Source organism: Helianthus annuus, chromosome 6 (assembly GCF_002127325.2).
Source record: "Helianthus annuus cultivar XRQ/B chromosome 6, HanXRQr2.0-SUNRISE, whole genome shotgun sequence".
Classification (NCBI taxonomy): Eukaryota; Viridiplantae; Streptophyta; class Magnoliopsida; order Asterales; family Asteraceae; genus Helianthus; species Helianthus annuus.
Window position 1 is genome coordinate 21,531,883 of NC_035438.2, and position 22,407 is coordinate 21,554,289.

Below are 22,407 nucleotides of genomic sequence, written 5' to 3' on the forward strand. Positions count from 1 at the left end.
AAATAGTGAGAAAATATCCTCTCTGATAGATTGTTGAAGTAGAGTTTTCATTCTTATTCACTTGAATGTTCCTTTTTATCATCAGCTGTGAAATCTTTAAGTGTGATTAATTCACGTTTTTCATTTCTTGGTTTTTCATATCCTATAGTTAAGCAAATCCAGCTATCATATGCATAAGCTTGCACCCAGTTTTCAAATCTTTCATACCACCAGTGATAATCTTCGATATTCATGAGCTTTGGTGGTCTCTGATGATTTCCGTACACGTTATCATGATTCAAACTCTCTGATATCACGATTGTAGCATTCTTTGGTGTCACTGGAGTATCTTCTGATGTAAATGCGTTATAGAACGTGTTATAAAACTCTTCGCCAATTTCCGACATCTTCGAAATGCTTCTTGAGCTTTTCGTTCCTTAGATTTTTGCTTCGTTTATCACTTTGAATCACTTCGAATCACCTCGAATCACAGCACCTTTTAATCACCTTTTAATCACCTTTTGCACTTTCTCTCTCTAGGATCCAAGCTCTCCAAGTTGTAGAAGTTGCAACAGGGTAACTGATAGATATAAACAAATGTAAAAACCCTTAATGCTGTAAATTATAACAATGTGTTTTTTGTACAAACTAAATGAACTCACCAGTATTTTTCACTAACCCAATGTTTTTAAAACGCGTTTTCAGGTAACTTACTGTGAAGAAAGGAAAAAGTGTCGTGAAACACTTTAGCTTAAATAAGTGGCTATGTAAACCTGAAATAAACGTGTTTTCAGTAAATCAAGGATTTTCCAGTGAAATTCCTTTCTGTAAATACGGGGTTTACCCCACGGTTTATTGTATTGAAAACTTGGTGTTTTGAAAACTCTGATAAATTTTCCTGACACCCGGTCCTGATGATTTTTCCGCTGCAAAATAATAAACACCAGACCACTGCTGTCTGCCTCGCGACTGCCGCACCAGGGGACGGGTCGGGAGTCGTGATAATAAGGTGATATCAGAGCCACTAGTTTAAGGTAATTACGTATTGTGAAAATACTTAAATATAGTAGTCAGGAAATTGATTAAATGCTTCTGTGAAACATCTGTGACACTAATCAATATTATATATATTCAATTTTCGGAGTTCGTGTTTTCATTATTTTTTGACTAACAGTATGCATTCCAGAACATATTTGTGAATCCAACAGATATGGAAACAGCAGAGAATCAGGCCGGATATCAAGCTGAAAATGACGAACCCATGATGTTTCAAGCTCAGGGAAAGCCGAAAGCACCACCAAAGAAAAGAAAAAGGTTACTGGATTGGAAGAGAAGCATAAAGAAGAAAGCAGTTGCTCAGAAGGTCTAAAAGACTGTTGATCCAAAGGAGAAAGTTCAAACCAATCCCCGATAATACCCCCTTGGGAGGAGTTAGATAGGAAATTGGTCAACTGTGATCTATTCAGGCCAATGGATGAAATTAACCTAAACACGCCAATACCACCAAAGATGCCAATAAATATGGAACCTATGATACCTGAACCGGTTATTCCCCAACAGCCACTCCAAAATCAAGTAGAGGAGTGGTGGACAAGTGACTGGGAAAGGGTAATTGTGACTAGAATTAGAAAAGAGACTAAGATTACGGTAAACCAATTTGGTTTCATGCCAGGGCGGTCGACTACAGAAGCGATACACATCCTAAGGAGATTGATGGAAAAGTACAGAGAAAAGAAGCGAGATTTGCATATGGTGTTCATTGACCTGGAAAAGGCATACGACAGTGTCCCACGTAGACTTATTTGGGATAGTTTGAAATGTAAGGGGCACCGGGGAAGTATATAAATATAATTATGTATATGTATTGTAGGACTGAAACTAGTGTTTATGCACCAGTAGGGGAATGTGACTCATTTCTTGTGGAGGTAGGACTTCATTAAGGGTCTGCATTGAGCCCATTTCTTTTTGCGGTGGTTTTGGATGAGGTGTCTAAGTCGATTCAGGAGGCAGTACCATGGTGCGTGCTCTTTGCTGATGATATTGTGTTAGTTGCGGAGACTAGGCAGAGCCTCAATGTGAGGGTGGATGAGTGGAGAGTAGCATTAGAGGGCAAGGGTTTGAGGATTAGTCGCTCTAAGACTGAATACTTTTCCTGTGATTATAGCAAAGCAAGTGACGATGACGACACTCGGATAACTATTGAAGGTCAAGTGGTTCCATAGGAAACTAGGTTCAAGTATTCAGGATCTTTTATACAAAGAGACGGAGAGATAGATAGAGACGTAGCCCACCGCATCCAGGTTGGCTGGTGTAGGTGGAGAGCGGCCACTGGGGTTTTGTGCAATAGGAGGTTCCCAACTAAGTTAAATGGGAAATTTTATCGGGTTGCAGTTAGACCTGCTATTTTGTATTTCAGAATGCTGGGCTACCAAGAAGACACATGCACGCAAGATGTAGGTAGCAGAAATGAGGATGTTGAGTTAGATGTGTGGCCAAACAAGGTTAGACCGGATAGGAAACGAGGTTTTAGGGAGAGGCTAGGAGTGGCTAGTGTTTCGGATAAGATAACGGAGGGGAGATTGCGATGGTTTGGCCATGTGAGGAGGAGGCAGACATCAGCACGAGTTAGGGTAGTGGAAACTCTCACTGTAGAGGGCATAAGGAGTAGAGGTAGACCTAAATTGACTTGGAATAGCATATTAGGAAGGATTTGCTAGAGTTGCACCTCTCTGAGTACATGGTCTAGGATAGGAGGTCTTGGAGGCGTAGGATTAAGGTTAAGGACTTTTAGGTGAGGGTATTGACGTGTCTTAGTTTTGGAGTTAGTGACCTAGGTCCACGTATCTTAGGTGGTCTTTTCATGTCTAGGTGTTGTATATCAGGTTATACCTGTTTAATTTTTTTTTTTTTCTCAACCCCTTTTGGTATTGGTAGCTTCCTGTTTCTATAATGTGCTTTGTTTGTTTGTCGGTTATCTCTTTGGAGTTGGAATCTCTCTGAAAGCGATATCTCTATCTCTAGGGATGGAGGTAAGGTTTGCCTACATCGCATCCTCCACACCCTACAATAGCTTTGCTATTTACGAGATTTTACTGGGTATGATTTTTGTTGTTGATGTATTATTAATATACGCATATGAATATAAAGTCGCCAAGAATGGTGATCATTATTTTTAAAACATTATTGTTTCTAACATTTGATTTATTTTTTAAGTGTTCTTTTTAATTTTTAATAACATGTTAGTTATCATTTAAGTTAATTTAATCTTTATACATTGCCTATGTTAGTTTCTTTTTTTTTTAAATCTAACTCTAAGTATATTTTTTTAAAGTCTCGATGAATAATGATCATAATTTTTTTAAATAATCTTTTTAATTTTTTATCTATTTTTTAAGTATTCTTTTTAAAATTTTAATAACATGTTATTTATCATTTATTTTGATTTTTAATAACTTGCGTCGGTTAACATTTTTTTAACCTATCTCCGCAAGTATATTTTTATTCAATATTACGATATAATTTTTATTGGAAATGGACACTTGTCGCTATCATACTAAATCGAATCGAAGCTGACGATGAATATTAATTTATGATTTGTTATTCAAAAGAATACATTTTTTGTATAGTAAACTATACGAGTGTCGGTAACAATATTAAAAAACATATTTTTTATTATAAAATATAGAAAAAATTACACCATTGGTCCTTGTGGTTTTTGCCAAGTTTCAACGTCGGGTACTAATAGTTTTTTTGTTGCAAAATCAGGTATTAATATTTTAATTTGTTACAATGTTGAGTACTAAGGCCAACCATTGTTAATATTTTTTGTTAGGTCTTTCTAAAATGACTTAAATGCCTTTTAAAAACTAGAGGGTTTATTTTTGTAATCTACTATATTTGAATAGATGTCTTTTATGTAGTTAACATTATTGAGAGTTTGTTTGTGTAAATTATTAAAACAAATAAATTAATAAAATAAAACCAATCCTATCAGGCCATCCCTACTCACTCTTCCCTTCATCAAGATCGTCGGTCGACAGACCCCACCAAATCCCAACTCCCGCACCAACCTAACCCCCAATTCCACCATAATCTCCATACCCATAAGAACAATTCCAAATACAAAAAACAGAGCATGACAATGAAAGCTTAATTGCTTAAACCCACTAGTATCAAAGGAAAGTGATAATCTTTATTAAATAACAAAGCTACTTACATACAAACGAAACACACGTTAGATCCTGTCGGAACCTTAGAACTGCCGTTGGCACAGCCGCAAACCACCACAACCCTTGAGACCCACCTGCATCGTCATTCAACACTTCCAAATCTATTGCTTGCAACCATTCATAACCCTTCACCGCCCCAAGCGAACCCTCACGACCACTGTCACCATCGATTAAACCCACTCTGACACCCTCCGCCTTCCATTTTGTCATAAACCACCAGATCCGGTCGGACCTAAGTTTGTTCCGCCGCGTGTCTCGCCTTCCGAGTAATCGTTATCACTGCTCGGTTGAGACCCACTGTCGCCGACCATACTGTGCGATAATTTCGCCAGAGATAGATTGGTAAACGGTGAAGGCAGCTGGTTTGCTTGAGTTTTAAAAAGCTTTTGACAATTAACAAAAAAGGCCCTCGATCTTTAAGACAAGTTTAAACCTATTTATTTCAAGTTTTGGGAAATTATAAAACAGTCACTAAAGTTTATAAGTTACAATAATTGCCCCTGTGATCAGATATATTTAATTACAAAATAGACCCTGTAATTATTAAAGGGCATTTTAGTCATTTTAGTAAGACTTACCAAAAAAGTTAACAAGGGTTTGGTCTTAGTACTCAACATTGTAACAAATTAAAATGTTAATACCTGATTTTGCAACAAAAAACTATGAGTACACGACATTGAAATTTCGTGGAAACCACAAGGACCAACGGTGTATTTTTTCTAAAATATACGAGTATCAATATGTGATGAACATAATAGTTTCCGACCAAACAAATTGGTATCGATATCGGTAGTAGCAGAACCGTTATTCTTTTTTATGATTATCGATTGATGTAAAACACGTGTCAATATATCCTTTTGGGCATATCACGACTTTATTTTTTTAGATTTTTCTTTCGATTGTTATAACGAGTGTCGGTATCAAAACGACCAGAACTGATACGAACTAAGCTTTCGCCTTGCAGCGCGGGAAAAAATGCTAGTACACATATTAAAAGAAAGTTGGCATGAACAATGTTCTATATTTTTTTATTATTGGTTGCTCTTAATTTTGATTATTTTATTATTATATATTTTAGTTTATTATAAGACAATAAAATGAAATAGGAAAAATCATTAAAGCATGTAACAAACAAATCGATTTTTTAATATTGTTTTCCCCAGGGCCGGCCCAATGGGCTTATGGCCCTAGGCATAAGCCTAGGGCCACCATGATTAAAGGGCCACCAAAATTCTGTAAGTTTTCTTAATACTAGGCCCATTTTAACTCTATTACACTCAACAACTTAGGCCCAAGTTGTAACAACTCTTACTAAAATTAATACTTAGTAGATTAATTATCTATTAAGAAAACCCTAATTGAGAAACCCAAGCAATTCTGCATAAACCCTAAAATTTTTAAAACAATCGGAATCAGGATCAGGACCCCTAAAACTCAGGGGGGTTAAACCCTAGTGGACATTTATCTTTTAAATTTGCTGTAGAATTGAAATTTGTTCGTACAAATTACTCATCTAGGCTATCTGGGACACGAAACAACCTAGGCTAGAAAGTAGACCCGTCACGCCACGAGATGGGTACACATGTCTCTTTCGCGTGGCACGAAGGGGAGCAATTTCCAGATATAAATAGGGGACGTTGGCACTTGAAATTTGCTGTTCATTCGACGTTAAAACTCAAATTACACACAGAGATATCATCTGTATACTGCACAAACACACACTAATCTCGAAACGCTGCCGCAATTAGGGTAATAACTCGATCGCTATTACGATTCAACGTCTGATTGATTGAAACTATCCAACGATTATTTGAGTGCCGCTCAATTTGAGTTTATACTTTGTTATTCATTGTGATTTCGACTTGAATGTTTGAGTGCTGTCTGAACTCGGACTATACTCTGTCATTCGTTGTGAATCCGCTGAATTGTTAAGTATTGCACTTATAAATCGTTGTGAGGGTTTAATCTCGTGAATTGTCGTAACTGTTGTATTAGTTACTAACCCGTTTGTGTGTGCATTGTTATTTAAATTAGGTTAATCAAGGCTAATAAGTAGGCTTATACTCTGCTCGTAAAATCTGCAAAGTGAGTCACACTCTTTTTATCAACTGTTTTACAATACTCCAAATTATTTTCAAAGTTATAATTACATGGATTAAGTCTTTCTAATCACCAAGTTATAGCCGGTATGTGGGGTTTTGTATACATTACTTGATAATCTTCACCATTGGGGCAGCCAATGGGTGATATGACCATAATCACAGACACCATTGGACAGGTGGGCCAATGGGTCGAATGATAAAGTACCGTAGGTAGTTGGTTTGATATTAGAGACATTGTAATCGCTCTTAATACTGTGAATTATAACAAATGGGTCGTTTTAGTAAAATGAATGATTCACTCAGTATTTCCCCGCTGACAAAACATTTTTCAAACATGTTTCAGGTGATCTGTTGTGAGCAAAGAAAAGTGCCGTGAAGCACTACCAGCTTAGAAAAGTGGCTCAATGTAAATAAATAAAGAAACATGTTTTGAATAAAGATTTCCCTGTGAAATCAGCTTAATGTAAATTATGGGATTATATCCCTAAATTATGTAAACGGGCAGTTCGAAATATTGAAAAGATCCTGTTTTAAAAAGACTTCCGCTGTCGCCTAAATTAAATACCACAGGATTTCTGTCCCGCGGCCCCTGAAACGGGTAAAACCGGGTCGGGGGCCGTGACAGAAAAAGGTGGTATCAGAGCCACTGTTTTAAGCTTTCTGATTTAAGCTCACTATTTTAAGCCTATTAAAGTGATTGGAAAATCCTTAGGAATTTTGATTGCTATTCTGTGAATATATGTTTTATTAACTAATTTATTTGTTAAAATTACAGTATGGGTAAACAAAAGCTTTCCGCTATCTACCACAAATTAGATAGTACACCTAAAGAAAAGGGAACCTCTTCCTCCAAATATCCAGCCAATTTAGAAGAAGGGATTTTTGTCCGTAAGGCAAACTATGAAAATCCTCTTACCCCAGAGAAAAGAAATTCAATACTTAGAAAGGGTCAGAAGAAAAAGAAAACCCAAGCCAAGAAAGTGAGGTTTAATCCAGAAGTCCAGGAATTAGGCAATAATCCACCTTGGGAAGACAATTTAGATGAAAAATGGGCAAATCTTTATATGCTAGCTACCATAGCAGAAAATGCAAATCTTTAAAAATTACTAACACCTTAAATCTAGTAATAGCACTTCCCACTACCCAGTAAATAAATAAATCCGAGTGTGTTTTCTTTCTAATTATCCTTTGTACAAAGTAGTGTGCAATAAAATTTCAATGTTTATTTGTTAAACTTTGTTCCCAAGTTTTAACTTAGCATTTTTGTGCATTTTGCATATATGCTACACAGCATGAGTGAGCTATCTGAAGCATTCCAGAATCTTAACCTCTACCCAGTACCAATTGAAGTCTCCCACGACTTCACTGGATATGTTGCTGATATAGAGGAACCTCTGGAATTCCAAGCTCCACCGCTGGAAAAAGCAAAACCTAAAAAGAGAAGAAGATATGTCGGATGGAGGAAAGTGCGCAGGAGAAAGCCAGCCACTAGGAAACTTCCTAAAATAGAAAACCCTATGAGTAAAGGAAAAGAAATAGAGACCGGAGAGAGTTCTAAACCAGCAGAGATAGAAATAAGGGAAGATATTAAGCAAAAGGGAATCGAGATCGGAGAGAGCTCTAAACAACCTGAGGAGATCACATTTCAAGACGAGATAGACCGTCTACTGTCAAATTGTGATATCATAGAACCTGTCAACAATAATCTCTATTCTTACCCTGCCACAGCCCAACTCCCAATAAACTTAGAAACAGCTATTCCAGACCCACTAATCCACACACGACCTTTAGGCCAAATGGAAGAATGGTGGACAAATGACTGGCAATTCCAAAACATGATAAACAGTCCTTATTCCTTCCTCCCGCAGTTTGATCCAGAACCTATCCCCAATCCGCCAATGAGCTATGAAAACTTAGCCGAACTTCGACAGTTTGGTGAAGAACTGATAGGAACAGGGAATAGGATCCGGGAAATGGGGGAACAAATCTCTTGGAAGTACGACGAGAGGGAGCGTCGCTACTGAAACTGCCAGTGGACTAAAAGATAGGGGGTTGGAAAATATGTCTGTATAGTAGTAGTAAAATCTAACTCTGTAAAATGGGAAATAAAACATTGTAAGATAAACAGAGTGTATGGAAGCATATATAAGCTATAAAAACAAAATAGAAGTCGAGGCATCGACAATTTTGGGTATAGATATGTTTTGTAAGAATTTATGTGTTTATGTGTGCTTACTTTGTTATCAATAATTAGATACTAATAATGCATATCAATACTCATTAGCAGATGGAAAACGCTAATAATGAACCAGTTAATGAAGTAAATCAATCTGAGCAAAATCAGGAAAATCAGTATATGACTAGGCAAGATATCGAGAACATTGTTGCTCAAGGGATAGCCAATGCTATTCCAGAAATTATGGCTGCTGCTCAAAAACCTGCCGAACCACAACAATTAGTCCCCAGTAAACGTACTTCGGAAGATAACGGCAGTAACAGCATAAATGGAGGCGGCAATCATGATAATCAGGAACCACGACAAGCCCCACTCCCTAAGAAAATGAAAGCTGCAACACCTGGTTGCACTTACAAAAAATTTCTTGCCTGTAAACCAGCAGAATTTGCAGGTAATGAAGGGGCAACTGCAACACTGCGTTTGTTAGAGAAAACCGAAGCAGTAATTGCAATAAGTAAATGTGCTGAAGAAGATCAAGTGATGTATGCGTCAAATCTGTTCAAAGAAGGGGCACTAGAATTGTGGAACATAGTGCTACAAGCAAAAGGAAGAAGGGTGGCCTATGCGATGAATTGGGAAGAATTTAAGAGTCTTGTAGAAAGAAAATTATGTCCTGAATACGAAAAGGAACAAATGGCCAACAAGTTTCTGAGTCATCGTATGATAGGCGTAGACTGTCGAGGATATACTTCGACATTCTTCGAATATGCGAGAGTGGTACCTACCCTGGCTTCACCAGAACCGGTACTTATTTCCCGTTATATTTGGGGATTAATCAGAGAAATCCGTAACATCGTTAAAGCTGCGAGACCACGCACTATTGACGATGCTGTGGAATTAGCAAATACCCTAACAGATGAACTGGTACGCACAAAAGAAGAAGATCGAAAGAAGGAATTGGCTCAGAAAATTACCCAAGGATTTCGTATGGGTAATAATAATAACCGCTTCAAAAGAAGAGGAACAGGGCAATCTTCAAACCCGCCATTCTGCAGAAATTGCAAAAGGAAACATTTCGGAAGATGCAATATAACCTTCAATTTTTGCAAATCTGGGGGACATAGTGAAGAAAACTGCAAAAAGAAAACCATAGTCTGCTATAACTGTGGAGAAACAGGACATTACAAAACAGAATGTCCTAAATTGGTTAAAACCGCAGATAATAAAGGCAAACCAGCTGAAGGAACAACCAAGAAGAACGCCCGAGCATTTCAATTGACTACTCAGGAAGCCGAACTGATTCCTGACGTCATAGCCGGTACGTTTTTAGTTCACGACGTTTATGCAAAAGTATTATTTGACTCTGGTGCAAACCAAAGTTTTATCAATACTTCATTCTGCCAAGCTCTTAACTTACCCTTAACTACCCTTAGGCAGACCTTTATAGTCGAAACGGCAGATGGAAATTCTGTTAATATAGATAAGATATTGCAAGAAGAAAAGATAGAACTTCTAGGCCATAAGTTTTCTGCAAACCTGTTACCTATGAAGTTAGCCGGATTCGATGTAGTGTTAGGAATGGATTGGTTGATAGCCAACCATGCTCGAATCCTTTGTGATAAGAATTCCGTAGAAATCCGTACTCTCACAGGAGAGGTAATTTTAATTACAGGAGATAAACCACGAAAGCCACTGAAATTCATTTAAGTAATGAAGTTGGCTAGTTATTCAAGAAAAAAAGAAATGGTATATATGATTTCGGTAATCATTAACACTAACAGTAAGAAACTCCAGGACATTCCTATAGTCTCAGAATACCCAGACGTCTTTCCGGAAGAATTACCTGGGTTACCACCTGATAGAGAAGTAGAGTTTAGAATTCATCTAATTCCGGGTATTACACCAATAGCCAAGGCACCATATCGATTAGCACCCACCGAAATGTTAGAATTGAAAAAGCAATTAGACGAATTACTAAACAAAGGATTTATACAACCTAGTTCATCCCCTTGGGGTGCACCAGTGTTGTTTGTGAAAAAAAAAGACGGATCGATGAGAATGTGTATCGATTATAGAGAACTAAATAAGGTTACAATTAAGAATCGGTACCCATTACCTAGGATTGATGATCTTTTCGATCAATTGCAAGGCGCTAGATATTTCTCTAAGATAGACTTGCGCTCTGGATATCATCAATTAAAGGTACAAGAAGAAGACATACCTAAAACTGCTTTTAGAACTAGGTATGGACATTATGAGTTTACAGTTATGCCCTTTGGACTAACAAATGCCCCAGCAGCATTTATGGACATGAAGAATAGAATCTGTAAACCATATTTGGATAAATTTGTAATCGTTTTCATTGACGATATACTCATTTATTCCAAAAGTCAGGAAGAACATTGTAAACACCTGCATGCACTCTTAACTTTGTTAAGAAAGGAAAAGCTTTATGCCAAATTCTCGAAGTGTGAATTCTGGCTGCAGGAAGTACAATTTTTAGGACACATGGTGAATCACGAAGGAATTCACGTAGATCCTGCCAAAATAGAAGCAATCACCAATTGGAAGGTCCCGCAAACAGCTATGGAAGTTAGAAGTTTTCTAGGCTTAGCTGGATACTATAGACGATTTATTAAAGATTTCTCTAAGATAGTTGTGCCTTTAACTAAGCTAACTTGTAAAGCAGTTAAGTTTGAATGGGGACATAGACAAGAAGAAGCTTTTAAGATTCTAAAGCACAGATTGACAAATGCTCCAATTTTAGCTTTACCCGAAGGAACAGAAGATTTTGAAGTATATTGTGATGCTTCAAAATTAGGATTTGGATGTGTATTGATGAAACGCAAGAAGGTAATTGCGTATGCCTCTAGGCAGTTGAAGAAGCACGAGGAAAATTACACGACGCACGACCTAGAATTAGGAGCCATAATTTTTGCCCTTAAAATCTGGAGACATTATCTGTATGGAAGTAAGTTTACTATCTATACGGATCATAAAAGTTTAAGGTACATATTTGGGCAAAAAGAGCTAAATATGAGGCAAAGAAGGTGGATGGAAATCCTAAGTGATTACGACTGTGATATTCAATATCACGAAGGAAAGGCGAACGTAGTTGCAGATGCCTTAAGTCGTAAGTATCATGAAAAGCAAAAGCGAGTCTGTGCCCTTAGATTAAATCTACAAATAGATTTAATGAAACAATTGAAGAACGTTCAGGAAACAGCAATCAAGGACGATTCTGAAGGAATGAAAGGTTACCTAAAGGAATTAGAGCAAGGAAAGGATGGAATTTGGAGATTCCACAAGAAACGAATTTGGGTACCTAAGCAGGGAGAATTAAGAAATAAAATTTTAGAAGAAGCCCATAAATCTAGGTATACTGTACACCCAGGAAACAATAAGATGTATCAAGATTTAAGGAATAATTTCTGGTGGATAGGAATGAAAAAGGATATAGCTGAATATGTATCTAAGTGTCTTACTTGTTCACAAGTTAAGGCTGAACACCAGAAACCTTCAGGATTATTACAACCGTTAGAAATGCCTGTATGGAAATGGGAGCTCATAACAATGGATTTTGTTACTAAGTTACCCAGAACCAGAAAAGGTAATGATGCAATTTGGGTAATTGTGGATCGATTAACCAAATCAGCTCATTTTCTACCAATGAAGGAAACCTTTAGCATGGAAAGGTTAGCCAAGTTGTACGTAGATGAAGTAGTATCTTTACATGGAGTTCCACTCTCCATTGTATCGGATAGAGATAGTCGTTTCACTTCCTATTTCTGGACTAGTTTCCAGAAAGCAATGGGAACCCGACTCAATTTGAGTACTGCATATCATCCTCAAACGGACGGACAAAGTGAAAGGACGATACAAACCCTGGAAGACATACTTCGAGCATGTGTAATTGATTTTAGTGGTAATTGGGATAACCACTTACCCTTAATTGAGTTCTCCTATAATAATAGTTATCATTCAAGCATCGAAGCTGCTCCATTCGAAGCACTGTATGGACGCAAGTGCAGAACTCCAGTTTGTTGGGCAGAAATAGGAGAAAGTCAATTATCAGGTCCAGAAATTGTGCAAGAAACTACTGACAAAATAACTCAAATCAAAGAAAGATTGAAGACGGCTAGAGATCGTCAGAAAAGCTATGCAGACAATCGCCGTAAGCCACTAGAGTTTCAAGTCGGAGATAAAGTACTTTTGAAAGTCTCTCCTTGGAAAGGAGTAGTACGATTTGGTAAAAAAGGAAAACTGAGTCCAAGATACGTAGGACCATTTTCAGTAATACAACGAATAGGACCAGTCGCTTATCGCTTGCAACTACCAGAAGAACTAGCTGGAGTACATGATGTATTTCATTAATCCAATCTCAAGAAATGCTTATCAGACGAATCCCTGGTAGTACCTCTTCAAGATGTAGAGGTAAATGAAAAGTTAAAATTCATAGAGAAACCACTGCAAATAGAGGACAAGAAAGTCAAATTTCTCAAACACAAGCGACTAGTGCTAGTCAAAGTCAAATGGAATTCAAAGAGAGGACCAGAATACACTTGGGAGCTAGAATCAGAAATGAAGCGAAAATATCCTCATTTATTCCAGTAAATCTCGAGGACGAGATTTTTCTTAAGGTGGGGAGGATGTAACAACTCTCACTAAAATTAATACTTAGTAGATTAATTATCTATTAAGAAAACCCTAATTGAGAAACCCAATCAATTCTGCATAAACCCTAAAATTTTTAAAACAACCGGAATCAGGATCAGGACCCCTAAAACTCAGGGGGGTTAAACCCTAGTGGACATTTATCTTTTAAATTTGCTGTAGAATTGAAATTTGTTCATACAAATTACTCATCTAGGCTATCTGGGACACGAAACAACCTAGGCTAGAAAGTAGACCCGTCGCGCCACGCGACGGGTACACATGTCTCTTTCGCGTGGCGCGAAGGGGAGCAATTTCCAGATATAAATAGGGGACGTTGGCACTTGAAATTTGCTGTTCATTCGACGTTAAAACTCAAATTACACAAAGAGATATCATCTGTATACTGCACAAACACACACTAATCTCGAAACGCTGCCGCAATCAGGGTAATAACTCGATCGCTATTACGATTCAACGTCCGATTGATTGAAACTATCCAACGATTATTTGAGTGTTGAGTTTATACTTTGTTATTCATCGTGATTTCGACTTGAATGTTTGAGTGCTGTCTGAACTCGGACTATACTCTGTCATTCGTTGTGAATCCGCTGAATTGTTAAGTATTGCACTTATAAATCGTTGTGAGGGTTTAATCTCGTGAATTGTCGTAACTGCTGTATTAGTTACTAACCCGTTTGTGTGTTCATTGTTATTTAAATTAGGTTAATCAAGGCTAAGCAGTAGGCTTATACTCTGCTCGTAAAATCTGCAAAGTGAGTCATTCTCTTTTTATCAACTGTTTTACAATACTCCAAATTATTTTCAAAGTTATAATTACATGGATTAAGTCTTTGTAATCACCAAGTTACAGCCGGTATGTGGGGTTTTGTATACATTACTTGATAATCTTCACCATTGGGGCAGCCAATGGGTGATATGACCATAATCACAGACACCATTGGACAGGTGGGCCAATGGGTCGACTGATAAAGTACCGTGGGTAGTTGGTTTGATATTAGAGACATTGTAATCACTCTTAATACTGTGAATTATAACAAATGGGTCGTTTTAGTAAAATGAATGATTCACTCAGTATTTCCCCGCTGACAAAACCTTTTTCAAACATGTTTCAGGTGATCTGTTGTGAGCAAAGAAAAGTGTCGTGAAGCACTACCAGCTTAGAAAAGTGGCTCAATGTAAATAAATAAAGAAACATGTTTTGAATAAAGATTTCCCTGTGAAATCAGCTTAATGTAAATTATGGGATTATATCCCTAAATTATGTAAACGGGCAGTTCGAAATATTGAAAAGATCCTGTTTTAAAAAGACTTCCGCTGTCGCCTAAATTAAATACCACAGGAATTCTGTCCCGCGGCTCCTGAAACGGGTAAAACCGGGTCGGGGGCCGTGACACAAGTGTCCATATATTGCAGTCCGTTAAACCCAATCCATAAAGAAACTCAAAGCGCGACGAATGAATCATACGTTCGAAGAATCAGACTTGCAAATGAGTCGAGGCAATAAAGAAACGTGAAATCAGGGCGTCGATTGAGTAAACCGATGTGTAATCATCGCAATTAGGGTGGTGGGCGACTTTAGGCTTTCAGATTTGGGGCTAATCATCGCATGGCAATATCAATTGAATAACACAGGTAACATTGTAACAACGGCTATATGGGCAAAATCAATATATATTGCTCAAACCTTCAAACAGAAACTAAAATAAGTTTGCGATTTGTCAATTTGATTATTTGGAACTTGGAAGACAGACACTTGTTTCACTTAGTTTAGCGATTTAGTCTTGTGGTAGGCTTTGAACTTGGAAGACAGTAGCACTCAGGTTTATGGGGGGTGGGGGAGGGGGGTTTAGGGGTTTTTTGGGGGTGGGAGGTTAGGTTTTTTTCATGTTTTTTTTTTTTTTGGGGGGGGGGGTTAGTTTTTAGCATTTAGCTTGGGGGGAGGGGGGGTTAGGTTTTGGGTGGGGGGGGTGGGGGTAATGTTTTTTTAGGTTTTTTTAGCTATTTTAGTTTGTGTTCACATTGGTTCTTGCGGTTCTCGCAATAAAGGTGATTCTCGTATGAACCTTAGCATATATATATATATATATATATATATATATATATATAAATATATAGAGGAAGGTTAACGTACATTACAGCTTAACGTGCATCTCGTACGACAACTAATTACGCACGTTCATTTTAAAATCACGCACGTTATAATTCAAAAATTCAAAATCACGCATGCTGAAACACAATAATCACGCATATTGAAAACATTAATCACACATGTTATAGAACAAATCACGCACGTTGTTGTACGTGAAGTACGTTAAGCCGTAATGTACGATATACTTTATATATATATATATATATATATTTAAAATGACATTTTTTAAAAAAGTTACAAAATTGTGTGTTTATAAATGTACTGATAATTATAACAAGCACATATACAAGCAACAAATGAATTTATATAATTAACACATACATATATAATTATAATCATCACATATACTAGCACATACGTACACAGTTATAACTAACACATAATTTATATAAGTAACACATGAGTTTTTATAACCAGCACAGACGTATATAATTATAACTAGCACATATACGAGCAACACATGAATTTGTATAATCAGCACATGAATTTAAAACTACTTCCATGGTTTTAGGAATTCTTAGAAAGCAACTCTAAGCTAAAATACAAAAATGCCCTTGATACGCAAATTAGAGAGATGACATGTGATGGATTGCGAAGCGTTCCAATTATTTTCTCTCTATTAATTATCAATTTTGCTTCTACTCACATAATTACTGTTCAATTTTCATCTGTGTTGATTGGTCCACATCAACACTCCACCATCCATTTCCCTTCTCTATGCTAATACCACCCATCTTTGCTAATTCCATCTCCACCATCTTTGATCCCCTCTTTTAAAGAGATCTAGAGAAACACTGTTTGGTGCAGCGGTGGTTTCACTGGCAAACGACGTGTCGCGTCCCCTTTCTTAACCAACTTGCTGGAACCCTAAAGGGTCACCGGAAAGTCATTTATGTAGCCGGAACATGTTAATGTCGGTTGTAGGTGAAAGAAATCGTTAAATAAAGATGGAAGGAGTTGGGGGCTAGAGATGCCTTGGTGATGACCGTTAAGGTATGTTCCGGTGAGGGAGTAGGGATGATGGCACGGTTGCAGTGTTGTGAAGGAGCTGCAGGTGAGTGAGTGTAAAGTGACAGTATCAAGATATAGAAAAATGGTGAGAACTGGGAAGATTAACAGGTGGATAGGGGGTGAGTGGTTTTTTAAGTGGTTTTAGTTCACATAATAAGGCACGGGGCACATGGTTTTTAAAAATAGAAAATTAATTCAAAATATACTAGATCATGAAATCCAGCTAGAAGCCAATAAATAACTATGAATTTGGTGAGATTGTAATCAAAATGTATATATTTAATCATAAAATGATATTTTATTTGAAATTGTATTAGGTGAAAATATAAAGTTTTCGGTAAAAGCAATGAAACTTTCATGACTAATTCAGTTTTATAGTTATACTAGGTTATCACCCGCGAACTTCGCGGGTCGGAAAATTTAATCTACATTATCACAAAGTGTATAAATAATAAACAAAGTTACATATTACATAAGTTACTTATTGACAAACTCAAAATATTGTCGATATATAAACCTTATTTTTAAGCCCAGAGAGCAATCAATTAAAATAATCTTTCTGCCTTAACTTCTGACATTTTCACAGTTTTTGATCATATAAGGGAAGCATCTTGTGTCGAGTAAAAGATGCTTACAATATTTCGCAGCTAAAAAAGCTCACGAAGAGCATCGTTCCAATAAATTTAACATATAATATAACCCCCTCAAATGTCTGATATTCATTTATAATTTTAACAAAATAAAACCATCAAAATTAAATTCAAGATTCTATCGATTGAGGCAAATGTCTGAGATTCATTTGTAATTTTAACAACAAAAAAAAAACATCAAAATTAAATCCAAGATTCTATCAATTGAGGCAAAGCATTACTTAAACAAAATTAAAAGTTCTTCAGTTGTCTCTTCCAATTAATTGACCATCTTACGAACATAGGAGTTGCATCACAATTCTCACGAATGAGGTTGGAAATTTCAATTTGATTACTATGTGATGCCTCTTCCAACTTGTCGACCCTCCGTTTTATTTGTATTCGCCTTTCACCGATCTCGATAACCAAACCTTGGAGCTTTTGTAGAAGGTCATTCACTGTAGGCACCTGGTCGTCAGTTTGCGAACTCATATTTTGTTCCATGTTGCATAAAAACACAAAAAAGAGACATCATAACTTGTATACATAAAAAAAATGAAAACTGTTCCATTAATTGTTAGTTTATTTGTATCCATGATTAAAATACGACGACAAAACAACAAATTTCGTTAAGAGTGTACCTTATAAGATGAATGAAACATCTCTTGTCCCTGCAGCCACAAATATACTACTAATAGAGTAAAGGATAAAAGAAATTATAGATTATCATAAGAGTAATTGGAAACATAAAGGATGTATGAAAATGTAAATTTAATTAGCTCCAAAGGTGGCCTAAATAAATTAAAAATAGACGACTATGAGCCACCATCCTACCCCCTCCAAAATGAAAGTTAAAACAGAAAGGTTAAAGAGTCACTTGAATCAACACAAAGGACGTTGAAATAGGCAAAATTGAAACCATAATAATAATACAATAATCATGCTTAAATATGTAATTCGTCAAAGAAAAAAAGATAAATCTGCCATGGCTTCGTACTAACCAGTTTCAATGTGAAAGCAAACTCATTTACATGACCATCATAGAAGTATCACCAAGACATGTAAAAATCTCATATTCACTTAAATTAGAACAAACCATAACCTCTTCAAAATGAAAATTAATAGAGTAAATCTTAAATACTCGGTTCATAAAACAAAAGTTAGTCGAAATAGGCAACTGAAACCATAACAAAACAACAATTAGCCTTGGATATATAAACTGTCGAGGGAAAAAGAAAATCTGCCATAGCTTCGTAATAACCGGTTGCTATGTGAGGGCAAAACAACATTTCACAGAGCCTTCTTTTCCACACCAAAAGGGAAAAAAACACTTCAGATAAATCATCATAGACAACGCTTAACATCACGAACGAAGTATGAATTTACAACAATGGTTTGCCAATTATACATATACATATATAATATATATATATATGTGTGTGTATATTATATTACCTATTAAAAGATACTTTTTAATGTCTTTTATGAAGAATTACAAACCACAGGTCCAAGTTATTGTAGCAGAAGTGCACAACCACAATCAATAAAGTATATAACAAACTATACCTAAACACTATCAATAATTTGACTACATCAACTAAAGTGAGGAAGAAAAAACAACGAATGCAACAAATTAGGGCTACCACAATTACAATCAGGTATAACATAGAAACCCCAAAAAGTCTATGAACCCACTTCGCTAAAATAACTCAAAAACCAAGAAAAAATAAAAGAGATTAGTGTAAACCAAAAAAGACCTTTATCTTTACACAAAATAAAACCATAGCTGAGGTTCCAAAAACGAAAAATATAGATTAAAACCTTAATCAGACAGATTTTCATGGCATTTACCGTACTACCTAATAAATCCATCGTCAAAACTAATAGCTCAGTCTATTACACTTTGGGTCACCTCTTTGACACGTTTCCTTTTTAACCTTTTTTATTACACCTATACGAAAGACTGACCCAGTCAAGATGAGTATTAACCCAAATCGGCCCATTCACGGAAGCCCGGACGATGTTGTGAGGGTGACAACTTGCAAAACGATATGGCGTCTCGTAAGGCATTACGATAGAGAAAAGTATGAAACACCACTAAGGGACCTTCAACCCCTTTGACCCATTTCCATTTAACAAAATCTTTAACTTTACTCTTTACAGCATAACACAAAATAACAGAGTAGTCATACTTGCCTATAGTATGCAGGGAGCCAGGGATATAGCAGTTGTATCAATCTGAGAAATAAAACAAACCAACAATGTTTAGATATACAAGCAAACTATTAAGGATAATAAAAATTTAAGAAAGTTGATTTTGGGCAGATTAAATAGACACACCCAAAAAAGATTGCCAACCCTTTTTCCCTTTGATCAGCGGGCAGACTTGCCAAAATAAATTCCTTTTCATCTGCTGCAGTCTGATCAAAGAATAGAAAAAAATGAGAATAAAGAATTAGCCAATTAGGTCACTCTTCATTATTAACATGTCTAAAAGGCAACAAATTACACTCACAGTTTTCTTTACATCGTTACCCATTGATCCATAAGGCTTTCTCTGAGAAATCCTTAGCAAGTATGACAAACCCTCTAGATAATTCTACATGAAAACAAAACAAATTTCAACACAATATATATCAAAACATAGAAAGTATCCCAATGAAGAATTGTTTGATGGGTTTTTATACTTTTTCATGTAATTAATTGTTTTCACTTGCTATGATCCTTAATGTTAGAAAAAAATTATGTTCTCGAATAGTTTAAAAAATCACGCAAAAATGAAAACATCCCTCGTTTATACCACAACCCGATTTGTACACAACTTCCTTTTGTTAGATAGATACTAAAACAATATTACTTATTCTCAACCACATGATATAAATGCTTCTTATAAAAACCATTAAAAAATACTTATAAAAAGCAAAATGTTGAAATTGATGCACCAATCAACATCATTCCAAGAGAAAGATAGAACAATGAGTATAAAAGTTGGAATAACATATATATTTAATAAGTTTTGAAACAGAATAAATATTAAAAATGCAATGTTGGGAATAATAAATATACAAAATTTGAGTTAAGGAGATGTTTGAAAGTTTGAATTAATTGATTGCAAGACCGCAATCCGTAGTATGAACACAGCCAAATCAAGAACTAATACGGAAAATATTAAATTGAAGAACAGGGGAAACAAAATCGCAAATTAATGCCAATGATATACCTTTAAAACCGTATTACTAATGTCGCCTGCAAATCCGAAGGAATTGTTGGCTCAATCTCCATTCGCTTCGTCAATTAACAAACCCTAACATCTCAAATTCCACAAAATCAGCATCCCAACCTAGTATTATACAAACATATTTCAAAATTCAAAACAAAAATAAACAAAATAACCATACTATAACGTATAAGCAGTCTAATAACTGTGAGGCTCCTTTCAAACCAATTGTTTTTGTCAACAAAAATGGTGGATGCTTAAAAAGATCTATAAGAAAAAAAAAGCACCAATCATAATCGGATGAAAGTATATCGACTTCATAACCTTAGAATTGATTGAAAGAAACAAGGACCTCTGATCTATTTCTGAAGGAGATTTGCTTGAGAAGGAGATTTTTCATTGAGGCTTCCATTGTTGAACTTACATCTTTTTGAAATCGTTTAAGAATCGAATCATAATACATACGGCAAAGGATTCAGGGGGACTATTTGAAACCTCCTAAAAGATAGGGTTTTACCAGAAATCTAAATGTTTACCATCTAAATGTTTACCTTTGAAGATATGAAGAAATAAAAAAGAACGGGTGTAACCTTCAAATAGCACAAAACAATTATTGAATACATACAAAAATATTTAGAGTGGCCAAGAACAAAGGAGGAGAAATTACCTAGATAAATTCAAATGCACCATTTACCATATTCTCCATCCCTTTCTCTTCGCTTCAGTTCAACCTCAAACCCGAGAAATGGAGCATACAAATCATGGAATCAATCACAGCCTAGATAAATTCAGATGCCAACATGATAACCTGAACACATAACAAAACCATAACAACAAAATGACAACCCAAACATATTACAAAACCATAACAAAACCTATTATGAATCGCCGAAGAACAAAAAACACTATGTAGAGAATCAGTATGTAGGCTTTATAAGAAGGAAACAAAAAAAAAATGATTAAAGTGATTAGAATCATAAAACAAACAAATCAAAACCAAAGAAACATACCTTTGTTTCGATCGATTGGAATAAATTCTCTCAAAAAGAGGATGCAACAATGGTTTCGGTTAGGGTTTTTCTATACGAAATCACGATTTAGGGTTTCTACTTCTAAAATCCCAATACACAATATTTTGGTATAATTCTCATAACACAAAAGCGTACAACAACACATCTTCAAAAGAATATGGAAACGAAAATAATAAGCCCTAAAACCCTAAAATCGACTGGTTATATAACAGAGACACACGAATTGAAAAATAAAGTACAAATATGAAGCATAGTTGTGTAGATCTGAAAGCAGAGAGGCAATACCGAGTAAAAAAAGTAATCTGTAACCTGAAAAACATTCACAAAAAAGAGGATAAATGAAGATAAAAAAATTGAGATTATAACACAGGTTAACATTTACCAAAGTGAAGGTTACCAGATGGTTTTTTTCGGTTGAGTGCAGATAATTGCATATGATCGATAGATGACATCTAGGGTTTAGGGAAGAAATAGATTGTATTTAACACAATAACAAAGAAAAATCAAAAAGGGAAAAGAAATTAACATACTTATGTTTTTCGAAGATCGATCGGTGAAGAAGGAAGAACCAGATTAGAGAAAAATGGATTTAGGGACAATTTGTCGTTTGGAAAAGATGATATATATGATCCATTTTTAGATCTGGATTCACGGTAATGGATGACCCGATGTAAAATGGATCCCGTGTCCAAAATAGAGAATGGAACATTGAGATTGCTTCCCACCTAAATCGTTCACCATAACATGCCACATCAGCAAATTGTTCCACCATCACCTGCCACATGGCCCAAATCCTTTTCATTTATTAATATATATAGATATATTGGATTATATAAATAAATTATACATACACAGGTCTGTATATACTTACATTACATAACATTTAAATTGGTGTAAGAAATGAGTGCATTAAAAATTCTCTTTAAAAAAATGAAAATATTTATCCCACTTTAGTTAGAAAATTATCTAAAAGTAAAAAATAAACAAATAAAAAAACTTAAAAATATTCGTATAAAAGGATGATATTAATGTTTTCATAAAACCGGTTGTTATAGCCTATGTTGATACTGGTAAGAAACTGTAACACCCCAAAAACGAGTTTGGTAATCAAGCCACGTTAATAGTGACGACGGGTAAAATACGGTTAGTGGTAAAAATTAACCCGGTAAATATTAGGTTTTTAAATAAATTATCCTAATATTAAATA

General features: G+C 35.7%; 1 protein-coding gene and 1 long non-coding RNA gene across 16 annotated transcripts; one reads left to right on the top strand and one right to left on the bottom strand.

Moving 5' to 3' along the window:
* Positions 1-1,500: 1,500 nt before the first annotated feature.
* On the top strand, positions 1,501-2,696 carry LOC110907334. The gene is made up of 3 exons (XM_022152329.1): positions 1,501-1,816; positions 1,921-2,184; positions 2,371-2,696. Exons 1-3 carry the CDS (start codon positions 1,501-1,503, stop codon positions 2,694-2,696), a joined length of 906 nt encoding a protein of 301 aa, XP_022008021.1.
* A 14,372-nt stretch (positions 2,697-17,068) lies between these two features.
* On the bottom strand, positions 17,069-21,805 carry LOC110909356. 15 transcript variants are annotated; one of them, XR_004860274.1, is made up of 9 exons: positions 21,598-21,724; positions 21,180-21,509; positions 20,837-20,977; positions 20,721-20,759; positions 20,522-20,595; positions 20,173-20,292; positions 19,468-19,551; positions 19,293-19,372; positions 17,069-19,190 (listed from the first exon to the last, which is right to left on the bottom strand). It is a non-coding gene; the product is annotated as an uncharacterized LOC110909356 (long non-coding RNA). The 15 variants fall into 15 exon arrangements; XR_004860271.1 differs by having other exon boundaries at positions 20,173-20,436; XR_004860269.1 differs by having other exon boundaries at positions 20,173-20,595.
* Positions 21,806-22,407: the final 602 nt, after the last annotated feature.

Excerpts from the sequence above, each read along its gene's own strand:
- LOC110907334 (XM_022152329.1), top strand. The coding sequence starts at position 1,501 with ATGGAACCTATGATACCTGAACCGGTTATTCCCCAACAGCCACTCCAA. Across the intron at positions 1,817-1,920 it reads ATGTAAGGGGCACCGGGGAA|GGTCTGCATTGAGCCCATTT; the intron begins GTATATAAATAT and ends GACTTCATTAAG. Across the intron at positions 2,185-2,370 it reads CACTCGGATAACTATTGAAG|TTAGACCTGCTATTTTGTAT; the intron begins GTCAAGTGGTTC and ends ATCGGGTTGCAG.